At 37.9% G+C, this 21,777-nt stretch overlaps 1 protein-coding gene across 3 annotated transcripts in view; it reads right to left on the reverse strand.

Moving 5' to 3' along the window:
• The window catches only part of DppIII (dipeptidyl peptidase 3), a 364,629-nt gene that overhangs the window by 123,388 nt on the left and 219,464 nt on the right, over window positions 1-21,777 (reverse strand). For all 3 annotated transcript variants that reach the window (XM_090398644.1, XM_090398641.1, XM_090398643.1), the window contains one exon: window positions 18,037-18,231. In XM_090398644.1, the coding sequence (XP_090254770.1) occupies window positions 18,037-18,231 (195 nt within the window). The remainder of the gene's footprint in view (window positions 1-18,036; window positions 18,232-21,777) is intronic.

The following is a 21,777-nucleotide window of genomic DNA, read 5'->3' on the forward strand; positions in this document are numbered from 1 at the left end:
TGTTTCACTCATACAAGTGTATGCACATATTACAGATGAAAGTGAAGAAGAGATAGAAGAATTTTAGAGTAGATTGCAACAATTAGTTGAACCACTGGAAATTTTGTTTTAGGTCTGATGGATGAAGAAGAAAGGATGTTAAAGTTTTGTATCAAGAACAATTTCTATAGCAAATACTTACTTTCAACAACATAAAAGTTGATTATATATGTGGACTTCACCAAGTGGTGTATATACATTCATCTGGTAGATCATATTAGAAAAATGCTATCGAGTAGAACAACACAACCTGGTGCTGACTATAGAAAGGATCAAGAATTAATGATTGCTGAAGTTAAATTGAAATTAAGGGTTAAGAAGCAGCAAAGTGACTGTATTAGATTTTATTTAAATCATATAAATGAAACATTCAAAATAGAAGTTGGAAAAAAAGGTTACAAAGTTTGAATAAGAAAGAGAATTAGAACTGGGGGGAAGAAACAAACTTACAGTAATAAAAGAAGTAGGAAGAAGCTGATTAAATCAACAAGAAGAAACATTGTAAATGTCTGTCAGAAGAAGCTATTCAAATAGCAGAAAAAAAAAAAAGAAAAATGAAATTGCAGGGAAAGAAAGAAAGAAATAGACAGTTGAGTGCAAATTTTCAGAGACAGACTAGGAAACAAAGAAAACATTTAAACAAAAAGTGCAACGAAATTGAAGAAAGTAACATTATAGGAAGAACAAGAAATCTGTTTACAAAAATAAATAAGGTTACAAGGAAAGTTTATCCCTAGACTGGGAATAGTAAAAAGTAATTTGAGAAAGTATGGGGAAGGATTTGTGCAAGAAATATAGTAATATTGAAAAGAATTTGAAAGAAGAGAATTTGTTATGGAACCTATGATAATGAAAAGAACGATGATATTAAGTAAGAACAATTGCGAAAAGGAAAATCACCTTGAGCTGATGAAGTGTCAATAGGATCGTTGAGAGCAGCTGGAGACAAAGTAGTGAATATATTAATTGAAAAAAATCTCAACAGAATTCTTGTAGATAAACTTATACGTTGGTTATGCATAACTTTTCATTTTTTCCAGGAAATTATAAGGTATACTAGAATATTAATTAAAAACTTTAATCAATACCTTTCCTATATTTCAGCAATGTTACCTTGCCATCTTCGGGGATCACAAAACAATGATATGTGCATGCAGGCACTAACACTAAGCAAATGAGGCTGAAGAAAGGCAATTGAAGTCAGTCCTAGTGGGCTAAATTGGGTTGTGTTGATCACTAGGCTGATGTTCTTAGAATGTAAGCTTCCCAATTTGGGGCAGTCTTATGCACCCAAATTTGTTATGGTTTGGGAAGTTTTTTTAGAGTTGAGACTGAGTCAAGGAATAATCTTTCATGTTTGTAATTGCTGCAGTGAAATAAAATGGCTTTCTTCCAGCATATTCTGTGATGGGTGTCAAATGCATGGTCAGCAAGTCCTAAGTGACTGTATTAGTGAAAAAACAGATGTAGTCCTTATGTTTGATATCGGCTGTCTCACCTGTTTGGCTGTAGTAAGACAGTTGCAACTGCAAGGCACCTGGTATACTCTAGGTAGGTCTAGGGGAAGTGGCTGGTCTTTGGTGGAGCAGATAAGAGATGCCAATTTCTTATGTGGTTTGTAACTAGTTGTGAAGTCATATATTTTTTGATTTTTGTTAGGTTTTCAGATGTACGCCAGATGATGATGGATGATGTGTTCGCTATTTAGCCACATGGCCTGGATACACTCCACAATTTCTTAACACACTTAAACAATCAACACCCCAGGATCCACTTTATTATTACTATTATTATTATTTAGGCCTCCAAGGAGTTAGACTCATTGTGGGAGGTCCTTCTTAGGAAACAAGCCTATCAAGACTCATCGTGGGAGGTACCTCTTAGGAAACACAAAGTCTGTCATACCACTCCTTAAACTCACTGACTGTTCTAGCTCTCACCACTCTATCAGGCAATGCATTCCACGGTTCAACCACCCTCCATGCAAAGAAACCACACCTTACCACCTTGCTCACAGTTTTCTTTCGTAACCTCCAGGGATAGCCCCTTATCATCACTCCTTCCGGCTGAAAGTTTATTTTTCACTTGGTTAGAGTATAATAAATTTAGTTTAATCCTTTATCCAAGTGTGAGCAAACAAAGTTTGCGGCTGAAAGTATCTTCAGGACTGGGTTAAGGTGGTACAACACCAGGGCAACTCGTTGCAAAGGTGAAGCAAGCTACCAACACTCCTATCTCAGTATCTCCTATAATGCAAAACACATCTCCTTGCGGATATGTCTAATGTTATGCATTAAGGGAAGGGCCACTACCCAGACTAGTTTCGACCTTTATTGAGGTCTCTTCAGTGGGAGCCAGGCCCAAGTGGAGATATCAGGCAGAAGCATTTGCAGGTCATCTCTACCTAGAGGAATTGCCAATAGCTGGGCCACCCTTTTTTAATAATTTACTCTGGATTTAGAGAAAGTTGTTGAAAGTTTATTTTTCACTTGGCTAGAGTATAATAAATTTGGTTTAATCCTTTATCCAAGTGTGAGCAAACAAAATTTGCACCTGAAAGTATCTTCAGGACTGGGTTAAGGTGGTACAACACCAGGCCAACTCGTTGCAAAGGTGGAGCAAGCTACCAACATTCCTATCTCGGTATCTCCTATAATGCAAAACTGTGTTTTGCATTATAGGAAATGCAAAATCCTATCTCAGTATCTCCTATAATGCAAAACTGTGTTTTGCATTATAGGAGATACTGAGATAGGAGTGTTGGTATCTTGCTCCACCTTTGCAACGTTGCCCTGGTGTTGTACCACCTTAACTCAGTCCTGAAGATACTTTCAGGCGCAAACTTTGTTTGCTCACACTTGGATAAAGGATTAAACTAAATTTATTATACTCTAACCAAGTGAAAAATAAACTTTCAACATCTTTCTCTAAATCCAGAGTAAATTATTAAAAAAAGGGTGGCACACCAATTGGCAATTCCTATAGGTAGAGATGACCTGCAAATGCTTCTGCCTGATATCTCCACTTGGGCCTGGCTCCCACTGAAGAGACCTCAATAAAGGTCAAAACTAGTCTGGGTCGAAACTAGTCAAAACTTCCCTTAATGCATAACATTAGACATATCTGCAAGGAGATATGTTTTGCATTATAGGAGATACTGAGATAGGAGTGTTGGTAGCTTGCTCCACCTTTGCAACGAGTTGCCCTGGTGTTGTACCACCTTAACCCAGTCCTGAAGATACTTTCAGGCGCAAACTTTGTTTGCTCACACTTGGATAAAGGATTAAGCTAAATTTATTATACTCCTTTCTGCTGTTCAACCAAGCGAAAGAACTCCCCGGCGTCAACCCTGTAACCACCTCTCAACAGTTTAAAATTCTCAATCATATCAACTCTCCTTCTATCCACCAAACTCTGCAGTCCACATTCCCTCAGACAATCCTCATAACCAACATTGTACAGTCCTGATAGCCCTTCTGTCTAGCTTATTCAAATCCTCTTGCATGACTACCAACATCTGCACTATTACTAATAACCCTTCCCAGCTTCACATCATCCGCAAACAACTGAATATCTCCCTGCAATCCGACAATATCATTGATATAAAGGCTAAACAATATAGGTCCCAGTACTGAGATATGAGAAGAGATTGGCCCTAAAATCCAAAGAAAATCCTAGGGAATTTTTTAGCTATGTAGCCAGTAGGGACCCCACTTGAAACTGCCGCACCATACACAACTCTCTGATACTTATCGGACAGCCAATCCTGAATCCAGTTGACCAACCTGACATCAAAACCCATGTGCTGCAACTTAAATATCAGTTTAAGTTGCAGCACCCTGTCAAATGCCTTTGCTATATCCAAGAAAATGGCAGTATATGACTTTCCATCATCTGCTGCTCTTGTAACTTTATTATAAAAGGCTAGCATATTACTAAAACAAGAGTGCCCCCTCACAAATCCATGTTGACTCTCACAGATAACATTACCCTCATCTGCCCAATGTTATATACAGTCCCTAACTAATTTTTCCAAGATCTTAACAACTGCTGATGATACACAAACTGGCCTATAATTAGATACTTCCAGTCTGCTACTGCCCTTATGTAATGGCACTATCTTACTGTCCTTCCATTCCCTGGGCACCTTTCCCATAGCCAGACTTTCATTGAAAAGTGAGGTCAAAGGAGCTGTCAGTTCCTTAGCACATTCTCTCAAAACTCGTGGTGAAATATCATCCAGTCCCACAGCTATACTGACATCCAGAGTACTCAGTATTTGGAACATGTTCTCCTCCTGCACCTCTAAACCTTGAACCTGCCCTATCCCTCTTGTATTAAAATTTACTCCTCCATTTCACCTCCTACTGGCTACATAGCTAAAAAATTCCCTAGGATTTTCTTTGGATCTTAGGGCCAATCTCTTCTCATATTCCAGTTTCACCTTCCTTACCATACTAGTCACCCTCCTGGCATGTGTCTTATATTCTTCATGCATCTGCTCTTCACCTATCTCCTTATATCTCTTCCATAGCCTCTTTTTCACATGCAGCTCCTGTTTAATATTGTTTGTCATCCACTTTACACCAAATTGTGTCCTCTTCTTCATTTGTGGAATACAGCTTACTATTGCTGCTAACAAATATTTCTTCACAATTTCCCTTGGAAAAGGAAAATAACAAGTCTCCTTTTCCTAGACACTCTGATTACACGCCAGCCTGATCAATCCCTGTCTTTCTCTATTTACAGAAAACCAACAATACAGGTAGATACATTTACCAACAGTCACCTGCCCCACCACAACAATATAAGATTATAAAAACCCTATACAACAGGGCAAAATTAATCAGTTCAGTTAACAATGTCCTAACTGCTGAACTTAAACCAAATCCTTAACACTTTCTTAGCCAATGGCTACAATCCCCCAAAAAATAGTAAAACTAGTTAGCCACAACAGCCAACACAACTCAATTTAGCCTGCTATAAGGCAGGCTAAATTGGGTTGTGTTGTGCAGGCTAAATTGTGAGTTCTGGAGTCCTTTAGGACTCCAGAACTCACACAACAATGACTGACTAGAGTCAGTCATTGTTATGTGATCCCTGAAGATGGCAATGTCACATTACCGAAATATAGAAAGGTATTGATCAAAGTTTTTAATTAATATTCTCGTATATGTTGTCATTTCCTGAAAAAATTAAAAGCTCTGTCAACAGAGTTGGAAGAAAATATACCAACAGAGATTGGAAAACATTAATATTCAGCCCATACCCCCCCCCCCCCCCCAATGCTGAGAGAGAAAAAAAAAAGTCAAATACCAGAGAATGTGAAAATTACAGAACCTGAAGTGGCTGTCATGAGTGGGCTAAAGTTATTCCCCCCCCCCCCCCCCCAAATTTTTACTCGAATGTGTAAGAGAACTGGTATTGCCTCTGATGAAGTTGCTCAATCTTAAGTCTCAGCTCTGGCAAAGTTTTAAGGGAGTGGAATGAGGGTAAGATAGTTCCAGTACATAAAACTGGCCCCGAGACAGCAGTAGCAAACTACAAACCAATTAATCTCTCAAGAATGGTTACAGTATTGGAAAAAGTTGGTTAGTGGAAAAATTCAATAGTTGGTGGATAGTTATATGCTCTATAGTCAGCAAGCATGGCTTTATAAAAGGTAAGTCCTGTCTTAGTAATTTACTCATATTTTATAATAAATGTGATGGTACATACATGAAAGTTGTGTAAGAGTGTGCAGACTGGATTTTTTGCATGGAGAGTGGTGAGTGAGTGGAGTGAATTGCCAAATTACTGAATGAGTTTGGGGAGAGGAGTGATGGGTTTTGTGTTTATGGGGGTTGGTGTGGGTTTCCCACGATGAGTCTCTGAACTCCATGGAGATCCCGTATAATATCAATAATAATAGATTCACCATTCAGGATACAGTTGATGTTTTCAATGTTTCTATCTATTTTCATCATCTTTGTCTTTTTATTACTGATTTTCATATCAAATTTATTACAACAGTCATTCAATTTAGTCAGGGAATCTTGCAGACTTGTACTGGATTTATTTAGAAGTATAACATTATCTGCATAAAGTAAAGAGTTGAGATTAACATTGCCAATTTCAATATCATCATCATATCATTAGAGTGAAAATACAACAAATGGCCATCAGATGAAGAAATAAAAATAAACACTGCGAAGCACATTCTTTTTCAACACTCTGAGGCCGGTATGATATTATTATCAAACTATGGAACAATTTAAACATGGCAAAAATCAGTAAGTAAAAGTAAAATTGCCTTGAATAAAAACTATTCAGTAGATTACTGGACATTTCAAAGTCACCAATTTCCTAATTTAAAAAACCACTGCTAAACAGCTAAACCATTGCTGTAGATCAATTAGGGAGACTGCAAATGGTTTCATAGTGTCCCTCAAATTATTATTGCAGGACATCTAAATGGAATCAGTGACTCATCATGAGTGGCCCAGACTAACTATTATTGACACACTGAACATCATATCACTCATTAAAGGCATTCACTAACAAAGCACTCAAGACAACCTCTGGAAATCTGTTCAACTCGTTTTTGTGATCATTACTTTTCTAATGGTCTTTCTCTTGCTGACCTGGTTGGCCAAGTGATTAGCATATCTGCTCTCCAGCTGAAAGGCTGTGGGTTTGAATCCCACCATGGGCATGGATGTTTTTGATTGTCTGTGAAAATACTAGTGGTGGTGATAGACAATAGATGGCAATAGTGTAGCTGACATCAATGGTTCACTGTAGTTGGTGAAGATGGAGAGTTGTAGAGTGGGTACCCTCCCTCGATGAGTGTTTGGACTCATGAGGTGTAACGTAATAATAATAATAATCATACTGCTACACAAGTTTGAGGTAATCCCTCATTCTCTACCATCCAGTCATGAATTAGAAGTTTACTTTAGCATTTATGCTATAAATTTATTTAGTGACATGTATGTTTCTATTATATTCCCTCTTTTCCACTTATCAGCTAAACTTTGTAACTCACAAACTTTTACTCTATTTTCTTAGGGAAGTACTTCACAAACTAGCTGCAATTCCTAAAGTAAATAATGCAAACAAGTGTGAAAATCATCGAACAATAAGCTTAATACACGTTTTGAAAATACTACTCAAAATTATACAAAAAAGACTAACAAAGAAGGTTGAAGAATATGTTGGCAATGACCAGTTTGAATTCTGGAAACAGCAGGGAACAAGAGAAGCAATCCTAACTCTAAGAACAATTATTGAAAGAAGATTTGAGAAGAATCAAAATACTCTGGTAGTCTTTCTTGACTTGGAGGTCTTCAACAGTATTGACTGGAACCAAATGTTTCACCTCCTAAAAACAATAAAGGTAGATTGAAGAGATAGAAAGGTCATATTTAATCTTTACAAGCATCAAGAAGCCCTAATAGAAACCCAGCAATAAAACGAAAACCGCAATAACAAGAATACGTAGAGGTGTAAGACAGGGGTGCTCTCTTTCACCCATACTGTTTAATCTCTACATTGAAGATGCAATAAATAAATTGAAAGAACTAATAGAAACAGGAATTATGATAAATGGAATTGATATTAACTGGCTATGGTTTGAGGGTGATATAGCAGTTATAGCTGATAATGAAAACAAACTGAAAGCCACCTTGGCAAAGATGGAAGAAATTTTCACACAATACAGCCTAAAAATTAATTATAAGAAAACAAAATTATTAATTACAAGTAAAGCAAATCCAATGAAAATAAACCTGGAAATAAATAATAACCTAATACAACAGGTATCCTCTTTTAAATATCTTGGCAGTCTTATCACAGAAGATGGAAGAAACTAATCAGATATTAAAGCACGAATAATCCTAGCCAAAAAAGCATTCTACAACAGAAGAAACATTTTTACCAGTAAAGGACTTAGCATCCAGCTCAAAAAAAGGCTAGTGAAAACATACATATGGAGCATTGCATTATATGGTTGTGAGCCTGGACTCTAGCAAAACAAAACATCAAAAAGTTGGAAACATTTGAACTTTGGTGCTAGAGAAAAATTAGTTGGACAGAAAGAAAAAGTAATGAAGAAGTTCTAAAAATATAGTTCATAGAGAGAGAGAGATCATTAATGAAACACATCAATAAGAGAAGAAAAAGCCTAATTGGACACCATTTGAGGCATGGAGGACCAATTACAGAAATAATGGAGTGGACTGTAGAAGGAAAGAGGCCACAAGGCAGACCAAGAATTTCATATATAAATAACATAATAATGGTAACTGGCACTAGGAGTTATGAGGAGATCACAGAACAGGATGTTGTGATGTGCTACTATAACTACCAATCTTTGGATTGAAGCACCAAAGAAGAGAAAAAGAAGATATGGGTACTATGAGAGTTCTACTCCAATCATAAGGAATTTGTCCTTCTGTCCAGGCCTTTTGAAGTATGCAATGCAGCCGCTGTAGGACTATTATACCTCCATACTCTAGCATTTCTGGTCAAATATGATTTACTAATGCTGCCTTCTACATTTCAGGCTTTTGATGGTTTTTTCTACTTCAAGTATGGATATATATATTCCTGACTGCATGCTTCATTTAGCAGTTTTTCGAAGTAATTACTCTATACACAAAGGATATCTTTTTCTCCAATTTTCATGTAGCCTTTATCATCTCTAATTCCTTTTACAAAACTCTTTTCTCCATTTCAGCTTCTTCAACAATCTCCAGAATATTTTGCCACCGTCTTGATATTTATTTTCTATTTTCTTCCCATTACTTTTGTTTAGCTAGTTTTACACAGTGTTTAGCTTTCTTACATTTGTTTATGTATTCTCTAAGAGCACAAGCTGACTTATTTGCCAGGAACTTTTGACATGCTTTCTTTTTTTCCCTTCACTGCTTCTTTAACTTCCTGTGTCCACCATGGAGTTCTGATTTTTCTATCTTTGCAGACAATCTCACCACATGCCTCTCTGGCTGAATCAATGAGTTTTTTCTTCAGGGCTTGCCACTGATTCTCCAAGGTTCGGTTCCTGTTCTCAAGCTCTTTCATTTCTTCTTGAATAGTTTGATGTAAAGTCAAATACAAGACAAGAGTGAATGCTATTTTAACTCTTATTTATCATCAATAGTCACATTACAAAAGAAAGCAGCTCTAAACCCCATATAAAAATTATTTACATTATGCAGATGATATACTGTCAAGAAAATCATGCTAAGTTTCCAGGATTTTTTTTTTAACTAGACTAAATAATAGTTGTAACAAATGCAACAAGAAAATAAACAATAAAGAGCCCAATTCCATTTTCAATGTTCAAGACTCTTATGAAAACAAGCACGGACACATTTGAAGAAAACTTCAAATGTGTTCAGAATTGAAAAAAAACCTACAGAAGTAAAACATTTCAGCTATTTAGGAGCAATTTTTAGCATACATTGTAAATTAAATATAGAAATAGATAAAGATAATAAAATAAACAAAGCTAGTATCATGGGAAGTCACCTGAATAAATTGAATTGGAATTGGAATAAGAGAGAAATCAGTCAAAACACTAGTAATGTATGAGACAATATTCAAATGAATTTTAACTTATGTTAAAAGTTAAAATTTAAAAGTTTTAAAAATTTTTTTAAAATTTAAAAATTTAAGTTAAAAGTTAAAAGAAAGGTTAGCAAAATTAATGTTTGGTGTCAGAATGGCAGGAAAAAGACTCAGAGGAAGACCAGATCTAGGTGAATTGATGTCCAATAGATGTGAAAATATAACCAGTAATTCAATTTTAGAACAATGATGAAACAATATGCCACATTTTTCTACAATGAGATTTGTGGGACGTTATGATGTGAATGTGCTGGACTTGTGTTATATTTCTGTAGCAACCAAATGCCAGTTACCTTTACACACACAGTATACACATGTTACTATGATTCCTATGACAGAATGGCATTACAGCACATCAGTATTAGAACTGTGGATAGATAATCTAGAGACCAGCTCGAGCAAATTTTTAAGCTACTTCAGACGATTATAAGCAGGATATGGTCTTACACCAAGCAATGACATCTAAAGACATTCACAAAATATAGTTGCCTACAGTATGATTTATATATATATGTTAAAAATATATATTTAATGACTTTAACCCAAGATAAAATATTAAGCTTTAATGAAAATGATACAACTAATTTCAGCCTTCATCAGGTATCCACTAAAGGTTGAACACAATAATAAAAATTGAAGTTACAAAAAACTGAGAATTACAGGCAAAAATGCAATACATAATCGACACAAAAATGTTGCATTTTTCAAGTGTTCTATCCAACACATCATTGTTTGTTGTGTGCGTGCTTGCAAATTCTCATGAACGCCAGTATTGAACAACTGCAGCATGGCTATCAGGAATGTTGTGACTCAAATTGCTGTTCAAATGTTCGTGATTAAGGAGGATTTCCCTGGACTTCATGATTTTTCTTTCAAACTCATCACTACAGCGAAAAATGTTTTCGGATTTATCCCAGCAAACTGAGTGACTTTGGAGATCATCATGAGGATTGTTTGAGAAAAGAACATGACTGGATAGCACAGATGCATGTGATCTTTTATAGGAGATCTCTCTCTCTTATGTTCCTCTATATAGTTCAATAGAGTTGTTAGTCTGTCCAAAATAAAGAATATTACAATCGCACCATAACTTGTATACACCCGGATATTTCAAGTTGTGATGAATAGGCTTCTGATGGCTTATAAGAGAACGGACTTTAGGAAGTGTAGTGAAAAACATCCTGATGTATTTTTTAAGGACTTTAGCCAATTTATTGGAGACTGAACTAATGTAAGGGATGGAGATGCTACCTTTAAAATTGGTAGTTTCCGTAGTACACTGCCTAGGAGGATCCAGAGGAAATTTCTTAATAATTTTTTTCAGAATATCCATTTTGTTTAAAGATAACAGAAAGGTGATTAATTTCTTTTTGGAGCTCATCTGGTTCATTTAAAAGAGAGCATGCTCTGTGTCCTAAGGTAGAAATAGTTCCGAACTTTTGTGGTGGAAAGTGATGAGATTGACAGTGCAAATATCTGTTAGTATGAGTGGGTTTTCTGTATATAGAGATTTTGAATCTATCAGAGTATCGTGTAAGAATTACATCCAGGAATGGAAGGCAGTTATTTCGTTCTAGTTCGGCAGTGAATTTTATATTAGAATGCTGTTTGTTAAGATGATGAAGAAAATCCATGAGAGATGTGTGCTTGTGACTCCATATGATAAAAATGTCACCAACATAACACCTCCAAAGTTTCGGCTTAAGTGAGAAGGACGATATGGCTTTCATTTCAAAATCTTCTAGGAAAATGTTTGCTAGAACTGGGGATAAAGGGTTGCCCATTGCTAGGCCTTGGTTCTGTTTGTAAATGGAGTCCCTATATCTGAAGTAGCCAGATTGAATACAATGCTTTAATAAAGCAAATATCTTTTTAGACAATTTGTTCTTTAGTAATGTTAACACCTCCTCAGTAGGGACATTACTAAATAATGAGATAATATCAAAACTTGCTATGATATCATTTTCGCTGATGGAAATATTTTTGATATGAGAAACGAAATCTGTGGTGTTTTTGATGAACGATGAAGATTTATTGATATATGACCTATACACGAAAGGTCACAAGACCTATAACAGATCAGTGCCATGTATAGGCAAGAGTATATGTTAAGGAGGAATTTGTTTATATATATTTTTTGAACAACTAAAGGTTGTATTTATTTGGGAAGGCAGTTCCATAGAACAGAAGTAGGTGGAATGAAGGAAGAGATAGTGAAGTTGTTTGATGAGTTTCAAGATAGACTGTAAAAGGGAGTTGGTTAACAGTCACTCTTGTTCTAATGATTTTGGAGTGATTCAATGCCACCAAAACTCAGTCATATATGATCTCTCGCAAAAAAGAACTTGCATCCCTCTCCCTTACTTTCAGTACTACTCAGATATCAAAATTCGATCTGATTTCAATCCCTGAACTAAACATTCTGAGACAGAGTCATTAATTGATAACTAATATTTAAGGAATTGACAGCGTATACTAGAAATATAGATTAAATAAACTTTAATATATACCTTCCGATATTTCGGTGAACGTCACGTTGCCATCTTCTTGGGAACTTACTACACAGACACGTGCACACAAGTACTAATAACAGCAAATGAGACTGAAGTTGGAAGCTAGCGTTTCCTAAAGTCCTGATGGTGCCCCCTGGCGGGCTATATTGGTAGTTCTTGGCCTTTGGGCTGAAGTTCTTCTGATAACAGTTTCCCAAATTTGGGGCAGTTTCATGCATCCAAATTTGTTGAGGTTTGGCATGTTCCTAAGGGCCGAGGCTGATTCCATGAATAGTCTTTCATACTTGAACTTGCTGCGGTGTATTACTGTGGCTTTCTTCCATCTTATTCTGTGGCGAGTATCCAGAGCGTGGTCTGCAAGCCCAGAGTGGCTGTACTGGTAAAATCAGATGTAATCCTTGTGTTCTGAGATTCTGATATTTGCTGTCCTGCCCAGCTGCAAGGGACCTGGTATACACCAGGTAGGTCTAGGGGAAGTGGTTGGTCTTTGGTGGAGCGGATAAGGGTTGCCAGTTTTCTATGTGGTCTGTAACAGGTGGTCAAGTAGTGTTTTTTTAGGATTTTATTGATTTTTTCCGAGGTGCCTCTGATGTAGGGGATAGTGATAGATTTAGAGTAATCTTTTTTGTGAGGGGGGGGGGGGGTGTGGATAACTAGGTTAAGTATTTTTTGGATTTTTTGGAGGGGGTAGTCGTTGGCTGAGAAAGTGTCACGGATGTGATTTAGTTCAGTGGTTAGGGCTTGATCATTAGAACAGATTATTTTTGCCCTGTTGAATAATGTTTTAATCACTCCGTATTGTTGTGAGGGGGGGGGGGATTGTTGGTGAATGTATCTGCCTGTATGGGTGGGTTTTCTATAAACTGAGAAAACCAAGGTTCCATCAGGTTGGCGGGTGACTAGTGTGTCTAGGAAGGGGAGGTTATTGTTTTCCTCTTTTTCCAGGGTGAATTTGATTCTAAGGTGTTGGTTGTTCAAGTGTGTTAGGAGGGAGAGGAGTGAATCCGGGCCATGTGGCCAAATAGCGAAAACATCAACGTAGCGAAGCCATATGGTAGGTTTTTGTGGGGCTGAGTTTAAGGCTTTCTCTTCAAACATCTCCATGAAGAAGTTGGCCAAGGGTGGGGAAAGTGGTGAACCCATGGCTGTCCCCTCTATCTGTTTGTAGAATTTTTCCTGCCAAACGAAATAGCCTGAGTTCATTGTAAACTGAAATAGGGCTGAGATATCGGGAGGAACTTTAGCTTGGATTAGCTCTAAGGTTTCTTTGAGGGGGACATTCGTGAATAGGGAGGAGACATCAAAACTGACCATTATGTCATTATGTTGGAGTGTAAGGTTTTCTATACTGGCTATGAAGTGGGCTGAGTTTTTTATGTGTGATGGTGTATTGCCAGTATAGTGTGAGAGCGCTTTGGCTAAATGCTTGGCTAGTTTGTAAGTGGGGGAATCAATGCCATCCACTATGGGACGTAATGGCACATTTTCTGTGTATTTTTGGGAGCCCATATATGAGGGGGGGGTCTAGAGTTATAGGGTTTTAGTCTGTTGGTAATCTCCTCAGGCCAAGAAGTGACCTTCTTAAGGAGCCTATGGAGTTTTCTAATTTGTGAGTTGGTGGGATTGTAATTAATGGGGAGGTAAGTGGAACGATCTAATAATAAAGCCTTGAGCTTACCTGTGTAATCTTTAAGATTAAGTACCACAGTGGCGTTTCCCTTATCCGCTTTGGTGATCACTATATTTTTGTTTCTTTTCAATTCTTGTAGTGCCTTGTATTCACTACTGGATATGTTGGATTTTGGAGGTTTTGCTTTGTTGAGAACACAGGCTACATCCAATCTGATATTGTTGGCGATGTGGTTAGGCAGTTGGCGAATCCCGCGTTCAATTTGAATCATTAATTCCTCGGCCGGTAATTTCCTAGGAGCAATGGCGAAGTTGTGACCACGTGACAGAGCGTGGAGTGCTTCTGGCTTTAAGGTAGCTGACGATAGGTTAACAACAGTGTTGGTTTGTAGTTTGGGCGCCGAGTTCTTTGTTAATTTATCAAACTTGTTGATATGTCGGCTCCGTACTCGTTCAAATTCTTTTTTGGCTGCCGTACACGAGACGTCATGTAGTACCAACCAAAGCTCGTGATTCAGCGTAAGTGAAAGCTCATTTTTTAGCGTTGATATAGCGCTGTTTATGTCGGCTAGGGAACCGCGTGTGGCGGCAATTTGCTCCCGAAGTAATGCCTGGCTAGCGCGGTTGTAAATACGGAGAGCTTTCTGTGAGATGAAGCGGTGTTTAAATTTGACACAGTTCGGGATGACATGATTATCCCGGCAGCGTTTTAGGAATGCCAGACGGGTAAGTTGTCTGGATAATTTCAGCTTCAGTTTGCCGTAATGGCGGGCCTTGCGTGCGAAGAGATCTCCGTGGATGATCATTATTCTTGTTGAGAGGCTTATACGCTCCTAGGAAATTACCGGCCGAGGAATTAATGATTCAAATTGAACGCGGGATTCGCCAACTGCCTAACCACATCGCCAACGATATCAGATTGGATGTAGCCTGTGTTCTCAACAAAGCAAAACCTCCAAAATCCAACATATCCAGTAGTGAATACAAGGCACTACAAGAATTGAAAAGAAACAAAAATATAGTGATCACCAAAGCGGATAAGGGAAACGCCACTGTGGTACTTAATCTTAAAGATTACACAGGTAAGCTCAAGGCTTTATTATTAGATCGTTCCACTTACCTCCCCATTAATTACAATCCCACCAACTCACAAATTAGAAAACTCCATAGGCTCCTTAAGAAGGTCACTTCTTGGCCTGAGGAGATTACCAACAGACTAAAACCCTATAACTCTAGACCCCCCCCGCATATATGGGCTCCCAAAAATACACAAAGAAAATGTGCCATTACGTCCCATAGTGGATGGCATTGATTCCCCCACTTACAAACTAGCCAAGCATTTAGCCAAAGCGCTCTCACACTATACTGGCAATACACCATCACACATAAAAAACTCAGCCCACTTCAAAGCCAGTATAGAAAACCTTACACTCCAACATAATGACATAATGGTCAGTTTTGATGTCTCCTCCCTATTCACGAATGTCCCCCTCAAAGAAACCTTAGAGCTAATCCAAGCTAAATTTCCTCCCGATATCTCAGCCCTATTTCAGTTTACAATGAACTCAGGCTATTTCGTTTTGCAGGAAAAATTCTACAAACAGATAGAGGGGACAGCCATGGGTTCACCACTTTCCCCACCCTTGGCCAACTTCTTCATGGAGATGTTTGAAGAGAAAGCCTTAAACTCAGCCCCACAAAAACCTACCATATGGCTTCGCTACGTTGATGATGTTTTCGCTATTTGGCCACATGGCCCGGATTCACTCCTCTCCTTCCTAACACACTTGAACAACCAACACCTTAGAATCAAATTCACCCTGGAAAAAGAGGAAAACAATAACCTCCCCTTCCTAGACACACTAGTCACCCGCCAACCTGATGGAACCTTGGTTTTCTCAGTTTATAGAAAACCCACCCATACAGGCAGATACATTCACCAACAATCCCACCACCCCCCCTCACAACAATACGGAGTGATTAAAACATTATTCAACAGGGCAAAAATAATCTGTTCTAATGATCAAGCCCTAATCACTGAACTAAATCACATCCGTGACACTTTCTCAGCCAACGGCTACCCCCTCCAAAAAATACTTAACCCAGTTATCCACAACCCCCCCCCTTCACAAAAAAGATTACTCTAAATCTATCACTATCCCCTACATCAGAGGCACCTCGGAAAAAATCAATAAAATCCTAAAAAAACACAACTTGACCACCTGTTACAGACCACATAGAAAACTGGCAACCCTTATCCGCTCCACCAAAGACCAACCACTTCCCCTAGACCTACCTGGTGTATACCAGGTCCCTTGCAGCTGTAAACTGTCCTACTTTGGCCAAACAGGCAGGACAGCAAATATCAGAATCTCAGAACACAAGGATTACATCCGATTTTACCAGTACAGCCACTCTGGGCTTGCAGACCACGCTCTGGATACTCGCCACAGAATAAGATGGAAGAAAGCCACAGTAATACACCGCAGCAAGTTCAAGTATGAAAGACTATTCATGGAATCAGCCTCGGCCCTTAGGAACATGCCAAACCTCAACAAATTTGGATGCATGAAACTGCCCCAAATTTGGGAAACTGTTATCAGAAGAACTTCAGCCCAAAGGCCAAGAACTACCAATATAGCCCGCCAGGGGGCACCATCAGGACTTTAGGAAACGCTAGCTTCAGTCTCATTTGCTGTTATTAGTACTTGTGTGCACGTGTCTGTGTAGTAAGTTCCCAAGAAGATGGCAACGTGACGTTCGCCGAAATATCGGAAGGTATATATTAAAGTTTATTTAATCTATATTTCTAGTATACGCTGTCAATTCCTTAAATATTAGTTATCATGTTTAACCAGCGTATAAGCCTCTCAACAAGAATAAGAGTCATTAATTAACCAGACTGCCCATCTTTTGGATATTAGCAAGCAATCTTAAGAGAGAACTTTGGTGCACAGCCCCAATTATGTGAGCAATATCCCATGGTTGGGCAAAATTTTTGAAATTTAAATAGTTAGAAGTTGTGAAGCAGTGTCTGTGTGAATAAGTTTTTTGGTGGCAGCAGCTATAGTTGAAATATCTTGGTGCCAGGAAAGGTTGAAGGTATAGGTCAGTCCAGGAAGAGAAATCTGATTGAGTTTTGAAATCTGGGTATTACTGACAGTAAAAGAGAGGAATGCGACCGTTTTTCTTGTGAAAGATTATACAGGACTGAGTTTGGTGGCATTGAAATTACAAGGTTGTCCTTGCCCCATTGAGATACAGCTAGGAGATCGGAGTTTAGGTCATTGTTTGTGATGGTTCTTGAAGATTCTAATACTTGAGCACTACAAGTTTGTCAAATGAAAAGGAGGAGGAATAGAGTGTACTGTCATCGGCAAAGCCATGGATAGGATTGGAAATCTGCGAGGGCAAGTCATTTATATACAAGAGGAACAGAGTGGGTGAAAGAATGGAACTGTGTGGTACTCATACAGTGGTGGAAAAATCTGAGGAGACAAGACCATCCACCATGGTAAGTACTGAGCAACTGGTGAGAAAGTTGGCAATCCAGTTGCACAGTGTGGAAGGCGGACCAAAAGATAGCAGTTCATAAGTAGGCTCTTGTGCCAAACCCAATCAAATGCTTTTGAAATGTTGAGAGCAACCATAGCAACTAGGTTAGTGAAAGCTAGAAGATTGGCTGTAGATCACGAGTGGTGGAATCCATAATGCTGGTCACTGATTAGTTGGTCTGTCTCTAGGTGATTTAAGAATTGTTGTTGATGACCTTCTCTGTAATTTTTGAAAGCATGGAAATGAGAGCAATTGGACAGTAGTTCATTGTCTCCCTGATGGTTGGAGAGTAGATGTGAGTTTTGAAATCTGGGTATTACTTGACAACTTGCCTGGCCAAGCTGTGAGTGGCTTGCCAGCCACTCACAGCTAGGCCAGGCAAGTTGTCAACTGAGCCATGCTCATTAATTTTGGTTAAACCTTCATCTGTGCACACCTGACATAGCATGCGAAAAGTTGCTAATAACTGAAAATGATATAGACAAATTTATGAGAATTAATACTACTCCACACAAGAATAACAAATGTAGAACATTTACATAAAATAACATTTTTATTTTTTACAGTTATATGTTTGAAGAAATAAAAAAAAAGTTCATTTTATCAAAGCATTCTGTATTTATTATTCTTGTGCATTATGTCTCAACTTATGTCTGAATAAAAACACAAATAATACTGCTCTGCTTACAGTTGGGTATGCAGATACCAGCAGGAATTCCACTGCCTGCAAAAGTAAGCACATCAAGAGAGGTAAAATCAGGTTTGGAAAATGAATCCTTCTCAAATGTTTGTGGCCATGGAAGAAGAGGTAAAAATATCTCAGCTTGATGAACCAATTCTGTAAATTTGGCACTCATTGGTTTATTTACTATTGCAACAAAACCTAAAGAAAAGAAGAGATTTAAAGATTAACACAAAAGAATTCAAATTACACTCTAATCAAGAAGAATGTTAATTCCTAGATATTACTTCTAATAACAGAAAAATTGATTCTTGCAATATACTGTATGAGGGATCAGCTGATTATAGCATATCAAAGTCACTAAGAATTAAAGAACTTCTCTAAAAGGCATGCTACTAGTCTAGATCTTTTGGATATTGTAAATACTTACTGTTTCAATATGTTTCCACAGATGTCTTAAAGTGCAAGAATAATAAGTCAAAGTGCATATTTAATATAAAAAATATGTAAGTTAAACTGAACAAGAAATTATATTCTTGTTTAATCTGTTATTCAAGTGTGAGCAAAGTTTGTGCATGAAGTATCTTCACTACTGCATTACTTGTATATATAGAGGATAATAATTTCACACTAATTGCCTTAGTATCCCATAATGCAAAGGACACCGCTTTTCCAACTTGTATAATGCTGTGCATTACAGGATGGGACACTACACAGACCGGTTTCAACCTTTATATTATTATTATTATCATCACACGAGACCTCCAGAGAGTCTAAGGACTCATCATGGAAGGGCACTCTACTTCGCTAAATACATCTCCTCTCCATTAATACTTAATTCTCCTATTATGACACTACCATCAACACCATCTATCATCCATCACCACCAACAACATTATTTTTTTTCTGTAAATTGTGTATATTCGGAAAGCCGCGCTTTGTCTGTAAAGTTTGAAAAACTCGAGTTTCCAGGGAAAAAACCCTGCTACCTCTGAGATTGGCTAACTCACCTTAAAAAGAAAAAGACAAAGATTCCTCTCGTCATCATGAGAATCAAACCAAGGTCTTTTCCAATTGAAGAGTGCAAATTCCAATGATCTTCCAATTGTGCTATGGAGGCACAATAGAATAGTCAATATAGGGAGTGAAAGAGAATCTGATAGTATTAGAGGAAAGAAAAGACAGATGGATAATATGAGAGATATGTTGATTGATTTTGATGATTTATATTAGAACACAGACTGATAAGTAAACAATTATTTATCGACTTATTCCTGATATTTCGCTGGTATTCTAACCAGCATCTTCAGAGGCAAAAAACAGTTTGTCACAGTGCATGAGACAACAATCTGGCATAACAATGGGACTAGTAAGAACAATTGTAGCTACAAGACAAAGACTAAAGTCCTAATTAGGCACCCTTTATGTGAAAAAAAAGAAAAAGAAAAAAATGAGAGAGAAAGCAAGTACTAGTTATGTCTTAAGATGACTGTCTCCCAAACCTTAGGCAAATTTATACAGCCACACTTGTTGAGGTTTGGAGTATGTTTCAAGGCTTCTGTTGATTCTAAGAACAATCTCTCTGACTTGTAAAAGCTTCTGTACAGCACTTTGGTTGTTTTCCAGTTGATCCTGTATGCAGAGATATCTAAAACATGGTCTACTAGGCCCGACTTGTCATAGAGATAGTGCCTGATGCATTTTTTTATGTTCACTGAGGCAGATGTCCATAGTTCTTCCTGTCTGACCGTAGTAAGCTTGATCACACGAACAGGGTACTTCGTAGACTCCTGGATGTGATAAGGGAGAGAGATGCTGTCCTTGGGTGAATGGATGAGAGTAGCCAATTTGACATAGGGTCTGAATGTAGTGCATAATTGATGTTTATTGAGCATTCTAGATATGTTTTCCGATGTGCCTTTAACGTATGGGATGGCGACTGTTTTGTAGTTCTCATGGTAGATAGTAGGGGATATTTCTGGGGAGCATTTAGCATTTTGTCTATCTTATGGAGATTATAGCCACTGGCTAAGAAGGTGTAGCGTAAGTGAGCGAGTTCAGCCGTAAGAGCATTGTCATTGGAACAAATTGCTCTCGCTCTGTGGATTAGTGTTTTCAGGATACCATACTGTTGGAATGGGTGATGGTGTGATAGTTTGTGTAAATATCTCCCTGTACGAGTGAGTTTTCTATAAACTGAGAATGATAAGGAACTATTTGGAAGACATGATTAGTGTATCCAGGAAGGGTAGACAGTTATTAGTTTCCATTTCCATTGTGAAGAGGATTTTTTGGTGCTGGCTATTTAAATGAGCTAAGAATGTATCCAATGTGTCTGGGCCATGTAGCCAAATAGCAAGCACATCGTCAACATAACGTAGCCAAAGCGTTGGTTTGAGAGTGGCTGGATGTATCGATTGCTAGCTTTCCAAGGTGTTCTTCTCGATTAATAATGCAACTCCTTCTCTGTGTATGTTATCTTTTCTTACTGAGAAGTATGATCTTCCTTCTGGCAAATCCATAAATCCTGATCTGCACTAATGTGTCTATGATAGACCTAATATATTCCCTTTGTCTTTTTAAATTTACCTGGACTAATTGCAGTTATTCTGGTTGGTATAATGACCTTACGGTGAGGATGGCCACGTACTTCACATCTTTTGCTGACCACATTTCTGATTTCTCACCTACTCTATGTAGTCTTCGAGTAGGCACATCGGCTTTAGATAAAGGCGACAGTATTTCCTCTGTTTGTAAATTTGCTCTGATTCATGGAAGTTACTGGCATAATAATGTAGCTGGCTTCCCATGTCTCTGCTACATCCTTTGGTCAAAGGCTCTTTATTCAGAGCAACCCGTTTGGGTTTCCCCCATCTGCCACCTGGAGGATGTGCTTGGTAGGGGTGTGATCTCCCCCAGGAGACCACACTCATTTAATTTTGATAGCTCTGCCTGGAGCTATCAAAATTCAACCATCATTTTAATTTAATTCATCATTATCAAATTCCTGATATATACCCTCAAGGGGTGTACAGGATATGAGGTGGTACTACATGAAAAATTTACATCATTACTAACTTCCTATCTACAATTTTTCCTCCAAATCAGTCTGTTACCTGTCAAGACTCCAACATTATCAGATCTTATATTTCTATTTTCTAAGGCACTTTTTACTGTATCAATCCACCTATATCTTGGTCTTCCTATGGGTCTTTTTCCTGCCAACCTGGCAGAGAACACTTGTTTTGCTAATCTTTCCTCTAATCTTTCTTCCTGTACTTCCTTCTGTTTAAGTGGCTATACCACCTGAGATTAGCTCTGCTAACACATTCCTGTATGCTGACATTGGCAAGTTCTTTCCTAATATCCTCGTTTTTAATATGATATTGCCATTGATGCCATCTGTTCATGCCCTAATCTTTCTCAGGACTCTCATATCTGCGGTCTCTAGTCTTTGGTCAAGTGTTTTACTTCTGACCCAGCTCTCATATCCATAAATTAAAATTGGCTTGAATACTGTCTTGTATACAGCTAATTTTGTGTTTTGGCTAAGTTCTCTCTTATTCCATATAAATTTATTCAGTTAACAATGCAGTGCTACACAACAACAACCACAATTATAACAAGATCACGTAGTTGTGAATTTATCATCGCTAACCTTAACCAAAGAAGTCATTTGTGCTTTAAGTCGAGGGCATAATTTTGCTGTTACTCCCAAGCAAGTTCCAAAAGCAAAATAACGCCGTC

Source organism: Typopeltis vanoorti, chromosome 10 (assembly GCF_054136105.1).
Source record: "Typopeltis vanoorti isolate ZY-2024b chromosome 10, IOZ_Tvanoo_1.0, whole genome shotgun sequence".
Taxonomy (NCBI): domain Eukaryota; kingdom Metazoa; phylum Arthropoda; class Arachnida; order Uropygi; family Thelyphonidae; genus Typopeltis; species Typopeltis vanoorti.